At 39.3% G+C, this 9,829-nt stretch overlaps 1 protein-coding gene across 2 annotated transcripts; it reads left to right on the forward strand.

Annotated features, from left to right (window-relative positions):
• The first annotated feature begins 2,621 nt into the window (after positions 1-2,621).
• On the forward strand, positions 2,622-9,153 carry LOC132174995 (ARM repeat superfamily protein). Of its 2 annotated transcripts, XM_059586782.2 has the most exons (5): positions 2,626-4,428; positions 5,005-5,113; positions 5,520-6,097; positions 7,342-7,766; positions 8,659-9,153. In XM_059586782.2, the coding sequence occupies exons 1-4, from the start codon at positions 3,655-3,657 to the stop codon at positions 7,747-7,749; spliced, it is 1,869 nt and encodes a 622-aa protein (XP_059442765.2). In that variant the 5' UTR covers positions 2,626-3,654; the 3' UTR covers positions 7,750-7,766; positions 8,659-9,153. The 2 variants fall into 2 exon arrangements, with proteins under 2 accessions (XP_059442766.2, XP_059442765.2); XM_059586783.2 differs by lacking the exon at positions 8,659-9,153 and having other exon boundaries at positions 2,622-4,428; positions 7,305-7,506.
• Positions 9,154-9,829: the final 676 nt, after the last annotated feature.

The following is a 9,829-nucleotide window of genomic DNA, read 5'->3' on the forward strand; positions in this document are numbered from 1 at the left end:
GGACCATAGAATTATGCACCCATAGACAAGTTTAGGGTGTTGCCTAGTTTCCTGTTGAAAATAATGGGACAGTTAATTAGGATAAAACAGTAGTGATATAAGTTAATCTTCGTAGTTGGTGTGTTGGATTTTACGACCCATCAGAACTCGTAACTTAGGCCTGACTCCTTGAGTTCAGGTCGGATGGATACTCGATCGGAATATCAATTTCAATTTGAAAAATGTGTAAATGTGACTTTTCAAACTATAGATTTGCATATTATAAATCTGCAAAATATAATTAATCCAAAAAAGAAGAAGAAAAAAGCAGCAGTTCCAACCAATTTGATCTGTTTTGCATTGCCAAATTATTCAAAGTTGGTTTGGTTGCTTTGGTCCAACCGACCAGGAAGACCCCATAATTAAACAAAACCTTCAGAGGGTCAATTGGGCAAACTGCCATTTTGCTTTCGAAATCTAGATTTTCTGACTCATTTAAAAAAAAAAAAAAAAAAAAAAAAAAAGGGAAAAAAAATTGAATTTTGTTCTAGTGTACTTGTATTCTTTTATCTTCATGAATGATTGCTGGCTGCCCAGCAAAACTTTTCACCAACTGTGCCTTTTTTCCTCGCGAATTAATAAAGCTCTTTGGAAACTCCCTTTCATGGTTCAAGGTGTTCTGGTAGGTGAGGAGGATGAGAATTGAGACCCACATTTTGAGTAGGTTCAACTAAACTTAACCGATCTCAACTATCTCATTATGCTTAATTATGGCATCATGTTTGGTTAAGGGACTCTAATATTTCTCTCCGCGTTTATATTTTCACGAATGTGATGAATGAGAGAATCTGAATTTTCGGAAATGTGAGTAAACTCACATTCGAGAATGATTAGAAATCCGATAAGATTTTTGGAAATATGAGATTTTCATGTTTAATCTGTTTTGTATGAATTATTTACGTTTTTAAAAATATTCTTATTGTTTCTTTCTTGGGTGATCAAATGGCCTTATATCACTTTGGTTGTATCCTTCAAATTATGACAGCTAACATCTTTTTAATGAAGCTTTTTGATGAACTTGAAATATGGAACGTTTCTAATTATGTCATCATCATAATACTTCTATCCAATTGAGTCTTAACACCATGGTAAAGGGGTGCCTGATCAGCGAGCTGGTAATAACCGGCCTTCCTGCCATGCTTTATCCACCTGCAAAGATAATACAGATAATAGACGAGTTTTTTTTTTTCTTCTTATTATTTGAGCGGGTGGTATTTTTTAAAAGATCGCCCAAAACGAGTTAAGGGTATGCGGTTCCTGATATTACTTACTCGCCCGTCCATTTAGTATTACATATAATTTATATAAAAAATAACATGTTTTCTCTCTCCCTCATGAACCCTATTCTTCACCGTTGCTCCACCCGAAGAGGTCCACCAAGAGCGCCGCCTCCTATCCTTTCTCTTCCTTTTTCTTTCTCTCATTTTATTTTTCCCTTTTCGTCTCCTTCCCCTTTCTCCTTGTCAGTCTCCACCCGCCATAATTGGTCAGACGATTTCTAAATTTGTCCCGCCCCCAGGTCCCCCGGGGGTGGTTGGACGTAACTATGGGGCAGAGGTAAAGGCTAAAAATCTGCTTGTAGGGGTGGTGCTCTTGTTAAATGCCAGAGGAAAATCAAGCTTACCTCATAATGGAAAATGCCACATTAACTAATCTTAACTCATGTTGCTACCAACTTCGTTGTTTGATTTGAGTCTTGGGCCACAAGTTGTCTGTCTCATAGAAAGCTTACTTTCTCTGAAGATTAGCATCAATAATTACTGCCACTGGAGCCAATTAAGGCTTTTTATCATGTGAAGCAACACTGTTAATTTTCATTTCACTTCTACTTTATTTCACTATGTGTCATCAATTTAGTAAGATATCCAAATAGGTAATTTCTTTCCCAATTACAAAAGCTATGCAATACCTAATTTTTATGGGGGCGTTTTCCAATTTAATGAAACAACTTGAGAAATTAATTATTGGATATGGCTCTCCTCTCCAAGTGATATCTGTACGTACCACCACATATTTTTGGTGAATTGTCCTTTTCAAGATAACACAAATCAACCTTAATCAATTGCGAAGAATCGATTTAAAATAAATAAAATAAAAAAATTGCAAAGAAACCATGTAGAATATGAATCCCACATTGTTGATATGCAAAAAATCAGTTAGTCACACACCAAATCATCAATCAAGAGAACCTGCAGAGTAAGAGAAAAATTCTAAGTATAAAGTGTCCGGTCAAATTTCAAATCACTTTGATGTTTAGGTCGATATAAGTTGAAGAAAATAATGCGCCTAAAAAATACCCCTTCCCTTCTCTTTTATAAAGTGTTTTTCTACACTTGATTGGTTAAAGAGGGAGTGGATAGGATAATTGATTTGATTCCATAGCCCCCATTCATTATGTACAATGTTCGTTAGCCCCTAAGAACAAGGGTGCATTATGAGTTTAGGTGGCAGTGGTTAGGATGCTATACACATATTTCTATTGCTTGTGAGCTTGTCCATTTGGACTTGGCCGAATTCAGGCAATTTATAATACTCATAAAAAATGAGCCTATATACTGTTAATTTTTAAGCAACATAATATATATATATATATTCTCCCAAATAAACCTAAAATGGGGAGGAAGACATTGCCCCAAAATGGCTTCTCAATGCTACCTCAAACACCAACTTAATTATGAAGAAGTAATAATTTGGATTGTACATACTTGAGCAGCTTCATTGCAGGCACAGTTACTTCCATGATAAACCCTGCCACGTGACTCCTTAATTGTTGGAGCCAATTACCCGCACTAACTGCCATGTTTATTATTATTATTATTATTTATTTCTTCAAAGTTCACATGCTCCACCACAATCAAGCTCTCTCTTGCAGGACAACCGTGCTCCTCCCTGCACCAGAATTTTCTTTCCCCTCTACGCAAAACTCATAGAATACTTATTATATTACCACGGTCGGTCTCATGGACATTCTGTGAACCCGATTTATCTATTATTAAGATGGCAGGTCGCTATTAACTTTGGAAATGAGAAAGGCGCTAGCGGACAAGATACCGCGAGACAGGCTCTTTATATTAGTCGGTGACGGACAATTATGGACAGAGAAAAAGATCCTCTGCGCCATCCCTGGATGAGCTTGGCTTACTTCTACAAAAGTCAAGCTATACCCTTCTATCCTGATATCGAGCTCAGCTGAACGTGAGTCCACCTGAGTACCGACTCTCTTAATCATTACCTTGGCATTATTTTAAACGTAAAATTAAGCCGTAATTGGGAATTACCAGCGATGCTTATTCTCTAAGAAGCATGGCTAGCCACCTTGAGTGAAAGTGCAGAAAGGGAAACCGGAAACCCTATACGGTGCCGTTTTTCCTTCCTTTACTTTTCAGTGAAAGTTACCTTGACCGTATCATCTGTGTGACCACCGCTCTTTCCTTTCTAAATACTATAAAAAGCAAAGAAACACAGACTGCTCTTTCTCAGTGATTCGCACTTCCAAACTAGAAACCGACCAAACGGTAGCTACCTCCACCGCCATCTCCGGCAATGCCGCCGGAAATTCAGGAGGCTCCGGCACCAAACCCGTAGCACCGAAATCCGACCCGAGAAGCCAACAAAATGGCACAAAACCTCAAGCACCGTGTCTTCACGTGCCTCACCAAGCTCTCAGACAGGGACACACACTCCATAGCCGCGTCCGAACTCGAATCTATCGCCCGGACACTCGACCCGACGCAATTCCCCACGTTCCTGTCGTGCATTCAGTCCACTGACCCGTCCGACAAGTCCCCGGTGCGCAAACAATGCGTGAGCCTCTTGGCAGTGCTCTCGGAGACTCACGGCAACACGCTTTATCCGTACCTCTCCAAAATGCTCTCCTCCGTCACGCGCCGCCTCCGTGACCCGGACTCCTCGGTCCGATCCGCCTGCGTGAACTCCGTCGCTGCTCTGTCCTCGCACGTCACGAAGCCTCCTTTCGTCTCGTTTCTGAAGCCCCTGGCTGACGCGCTCTTCACGGAGCAGGACCCCAACGCGCAGATCGGAGCTGCTCTGTGCTTGGCCTCGGCGATCGACTCCGCTCCGGATCCGGACCCGGCGAGGCTGGCGAGGCTATTGCCGAGGTTCGAGAAGCTCTTGAAATGCGAGAGCTTCAAGGCGAAGGCGGCGCTCTTGGCTCTGATTTGTAGCGTTGTGAGCGTCGGTGCGGCGTCGTTTAACGGGGCGCTGAAGAACTTGGTCCCTTGTCTGGTGGAGTTCTTGAGCAACGACGATTGGACAGCGAGGAAAGCAGCGGCGGAGGCGCTTCTGAGTTTGGCGGTGGTGGAGAGGGATTCGCTGCAGGAGTACAAGCCTGGCTGTGTGAAGGTCTTCGAGAGTCGTCGATACGACAAGGTGTTTTCATTTTTTCTTAATTATTATAATAAATTACTATTTTTGTTATTCTAGTATCTGGTATATATTTAGTAACTTCTAGGTTGGATCGATCAATATTCTACCAAATCGAGAACCGTCGATTGGACGCTGTCTACGGTTGATATTGCGCCTTGTCATGTATGCCAAATATAAAGAAAATTGATTATTTTTATAAATAAATTAAGACCGCTGCTGTCTGATACCTTATTGATGTGAAATTTGGCATATGTGACAAGAGAGGGGAATAGGATCCTATTTCTAGGTGGTAATTTTACTTTGTTGAATTTAACGGGTATTAGATGTCATATAATTTAAAATTTAAAATAAGGTGATAATATATATATATATATATATATATATATATATATACACTTTAATCTGGACTACGGATTGAATTTTTTTCACCATAAAATATTGATCCATGAAATGATATAGCATTTACCAAGGGTCATACCATGTGAAAGTAAGACTGCATTGTAGTAATTTTGGAATATGAATTGAGATTGTGTGTTTATGTTTTTTTTTTTCTTTTCTTTTTTTTCCTTGTGGGTGTAGGTGAAGGCTGTGCGGGAGGTTATGAATCAAATGTTGGAGGCCTGGAAGCAGATTCCTGATGTTTCGGATGAGGCATCACCGCCACCGCACTCGGAAGCTTCTTCAAAAGGTATGAGTTTTTTGTTGTTGTTAATGTATAGTATTTTTTGGCATTTGGTTGAAATTTTACCATCCATAACCGAGCAGAGGAGAGAAAAGTTGATGATCAATAGATATTGCATGTCTTAGAGATTGAAGTGTTGTTGTAGTCGATTGTGTATCATTTGGACTAGGTTAGGATTTTAACCGATGGAAGAGGTGTTTAAAATTTTCATTTGGGTGCATGATCAAATTAATGATTTGTCATTTACTTGAAGGATTTTGATGGTCATTGGGGGTATTTTAGGTCTATCATTAGGCTTAAATTTGTTTATCTACTTTCTGTTGTTTGTATTGCTCATGACATTTATTTTTTGACATTTTCTGATGTTGATCATATCATTCTCTTTGTGGATTTGTCTTTATTATGAGCACAGAGAATGCGAGTGATGGACGCCATCCACCTACTGGGTCCAAAAATTCTTGCATTGCTGGTTCTAAAGCTCCTCAATTGAGGAAAAACCCCATCCTTACTAGCCGGTTAACACCGACAGATCAATCATCTGCTACCGGTGCTAGGAAGAGAAGTCCTTTGCAGAGCAACAACAAGAAAATAGAGCACCCAATTTTCCGGAAGCTGGACTGCAAGAGGTCTTCAGACTGGAAAGTTGAGATTGCAGTGCCTAATGTTTCTGGGCCTTCGGAGGCTGATTACAGGGAAAGAGATGAGAATGTCCCTGAGAGCAGGAATACAGAGAAAAATAGGTTATCCAAGCCCGAAACAAAACGGTCGCTCTTCAGTAAGAACTCTGATGATAAGATGCACAAGTTTGGTGGGTACAAGAATGGATCTCGTGTGGTTCCATGCCATGAGGAGACCCCAGAATCCCCTGTTGTTGTCAGTAATGTTATTGATTTCCATGGGAACCGCAAAGAGAGTGAGGATTTATCTTTAATCCGCAACCAGCTTTTTCAAATTGAAAAGCAGCAATCTAGTCTACTAGATCTACTGCAGGTTTGTGTCTGTGCTTGAAAATCGAGCTAATGAATTTGTCATTGTTGATTGTACCAATATATCTGTTTTTCTCGTTTAAACTATTATTTGCAAATTTTTCTTCATGCTGTTGGACATACCCTAGTAACCCTACTGACAAATAATGTTTGGCTTCTTAATTTGACATTATTTGGTGAATCCCTTTCTTTATGACATCCAGGCATTAAAATAAAGTTCCATTTATCTACATTATACGAGATTAAGCTTTCAACAAAGTGCTATGAATAATGATACTTATGTAGAACCATCAGCATGAGCAACTTCATTGTCCTCACCTCATCATCCTTCTAGTGCCTGAACATAATTCATTGTATTGTTGCATTGCAGGAAATTGTAGGGCTTGCACCTTGCAAGTTATGATTATGATTCCGTGCTTCTAATCTCTACTATTTACAACTTCTTTTCCACTCTTACTGTTATGATTTTTCTGAGTTTTTCTTTTCTTTTCTTTTTCTTTTCTCCTGAGCCACTCTTACTGTTAAGTTAGGAACAAAGGAGCTAGTTTCATGATATTTCATGGAAAAAAGTTTAGGTTTCTTTTATCTTTCATTTATAACTCTGAATCAATGTCATTATCTATAACTGGACTCTGATGATTATATTGGAGAATTTATGAATTTCAGTCTAATTATGTGCCACAGATGCGTGTGCGTACGTGCACTCTCTCATACACAATTAGAGGCTTGAAGTTATAGATGATCCACCATAAAATGCACAAATAGCTTTAGTGGGCTGCTCTCTAGAATAAGGAGAAAAGAGAACTGATTATGGGGCAGAATTTTGCAGTCTTTTGTGCATGGATCAAATTTGACGATTGACTTAATCTGGATAAACCTAGATTTTATTTTGCACAAGATTCAAATCGTTCCAGAGAAAGTCTAAAAGCTTTAGCATTCTACCTTAAAGTTGACCTGTAATGAGCTACGCCGAAAGTTAGAAATTGATACAGATTAATGCCATTTTTTACTTTTAAGTTTTAACACTCAGATATAACTAGTCATAACCTAGAGCGTCCTTCCTATGGAAACCTACAGGAGCAGACAATTTTACTGGAACAGTGCATTATTTGCTTGTCCTGACTCCAGTAGGCACAATGTTTAAGGGTAGTTGATACTCGTAAATGTGTTGTATTCTCGTGTATATACTGCTGATAATGAAGTTGATGAAGGCTGCTTCTCAGCTTTCTAATTTTCTTCTTGCATCAGAGATTCATTGGGAGCTCACAAAATGGAATGCGTGCCTTGGAGACACGTGTGCATGGCCTAGAGTTGGCACTAGATGAGATCTCATATGATCTGGCTGTAACAAGTGGGAGGATGACTAACACTGACTCCTTCAGCACCAAATGTTGCCTGTTATCGGGTGCAGATTTCTTTAGCTCCAAGTTCTGGAGAAAGACAGAAGGCCGTTATTCGTCCTCAAGGCTTTCCGCTTCCAATGTTACCCCATCAGTGCCTGCCATGCGCTACAGAGCTGATAAGAATGGCAATGCTGAAATGTTAAAGTCAGAGAACCGTAGGCGTCAGCTACAGGGTGGTGGTGGGTTCATTGTGAATCCACTTGCGGAGATTCAGAGTGATTCAAGGGGTATCTCAGAGGTGTCACATCACTAATTAATGGAAAACAACAGGTATTGTACAACTTGGCTCCTTCCCAGCATTGTAATTTTGTCGTCTTCTTTTTTCTTTTTTTTCTTTTTTTTCTTTTTCCTCATATTCTAGTCTTGCAAGTTGCATGAGAGAACCTCTCTCAGCACCATCTTGAAATGTTAGCCTTGCTTGTAGTTGCATACCATAGACAAATCACTCATATTTCTTCAAGTACAAGGCTTAAAGGTAGAATAGTTTCAGTGCTGACATGCCACCTCTCTAAGGGTAGGATAGAAACACTTCAAGATATAACTCCCCACACGAGTTGTCCCATCGTTGTAACCATAAATAGCTTACAATTTAAACATTAATTGTGAGAAACCCTATATGGGACCTATTTGCCTGGGTAGGTGGTCCGACAGCCCAAAACTCATTTGAGTTGGTGGATCCCATATAAGCCCTCTGACAATCACAATCTGGTGGGTTGAAGGATGTGTGGTTCCTGGTCATAATTCTTGGGGTGTCTTGTTGTGGCCTTGTGGGAAATCATTGAATTAGGTCATGTGGTTTCAACTTCATGTTTAGCATGTAGGGAGCAAAACTTCATAAACATTTGCCAATTTTTTATGCTTTCCGTAAGATCAGTACTAACTTTTTCTACAGCACATTGGATGCCCCTTTCTAAGAAATTTCTAAGTAAGCCTTTTTTGTTTGTAACATCACTCACTGTAGGGGTCATAAGTACCATCTACTGTCACTCTTTGATTTGAACCATTGCGAGATCAAATATGCTTTTCTAATTTTAATTACAATAACAAGAAGAACAAGAATCGGCACCGCCCTGCAAATAGAACTTCCTTGATCTGTAACAATTTGTTTCCTTTCTCAAGTCAAGCATTTGATTGCAACTTCTTCTCATTTCCTTTTTGGCAGATCTGATGCATAGTTTGAGCCGAAACTTCGAGTTTCCTCCAATTCTAATTTCACCTTCTTGGAGAAACAACCTCGAATGAGCAAGAGGTGTGAAGATGATCACTGCATGGTCTTATATTTGGCTTGTCAAGTAGCCTATTGCAAATTATGTGATGGAAGCAGTTCTCTTTTATGCCGTCACCTATAGAATGGTCTCATTATACTGTTGGAAAAGCTAAAAAGTAGCTGATTCACTCGAAAAAGTCATAACCTGGTGCTGCATTCATTTTCTTTTTGATTCTTTTTTCTACTAAAATTGAGAAGTCGCTATGAGAGAGCTTCCACCAAGTGCCACTATCATGATATAGAGGGTGAAATGTGTATAGAGGAGTAGAGTTTATTTTCCTTTTTGTTGAAAGTCGTTCTCTTTGTATTGGTTCATAATTACTTGACCTGAAAAGGCAGTGAGGATGTGGATACTATTATGATGAGCATGCCTATATGGTTTGAGTTTTACCTATCCTTTGTATCTTTACTCTTCCTCTTTTCTTTCTTTTCCTTGTATTTAAAGTAAAGCCCATTAATGGGCATAAAGATCAATGATGATTAGCACGAAAGCATAAAGGGGGCCTCACGAGCAGTGGAACAATTTGAATCATATCAAAGCTTGGTTCTTTTACCCATATGAATTTGGCAACCCCGACACTGTTTTTGATCGGCTCAACCCAGAATCTGTTTGATTAGTTTTCAGGTTTGGCAAGTGCAGGGAGCCTTACTAGTTTTGATCGGTAGGTTCTTTTGGCCAAATTCTACCTGAAATTGTGTTATATGAATCATGAGTAATGCTACCCATGCGTAGCATTTATCCCTTGAGCACTGATGTAACATTGTCATGCCAGTCAAAAAAAATTGCACAAACCCGTCAAGCGCCTCCCTCAACTACCATGTCACGGTAGATTGGGTTCGGTAGATGTGACTGACCACCACCACCTCCTTACCCCAAGAGAGTCGGCCACCTATGAGAGAGAGGTTGGATAAGTTTTAAGTACAGTTAGCTTAATTAGAAAAAAAAAAAAAAAAAAAAAAAAAAAAAAAAAAAAAAGTACAGTTAGCTTTTTCCATGAATTTTTTTTTTATTTTTTATTTATTCAAAGGGAGGTTTTTTCTACTACAAATTCTTAAAGAGGAGAGA

Source organism: Corylus avellana, chromosome 3 (assembly GCF_965113065.1).
Source record: "Corylus avellana chromosome 3, dhCorAvel1.hap1.2, whole genome shotgun sequence".
NCBI classification, from domain to species: Eukaryota; Viridiplantae; Streptophyta; class Magnoliopsida; order Fagales; family Betulaceae; genus Corylus; species Corylus avellana.

Bases quoted from the DNA above. Each gene is read 5' to 3' on its own strand.
- LOC132174995 (XM_059586782.2), top strand. From the start codon at position 3,655: ATGGCACAAAACCTCAAGCACCGTGTCTTCACGTGCCTCACCAAGCTC. The intron at 4,429-5,004 runs GTGTTTTCATTT...TTGTGGGTGTAG, and splicing joins AGAGTCGTCGATACGACAAG to GTGAAGGCTGTGCGGGAGGT. The intron at 5,114-5,519 runs GTATGAGTTTTT...TTATGAGCACAG, and splicing joins CTCGGAAGCTTCTTCAAAAG to AGAATGCGAGTGATGGACGC.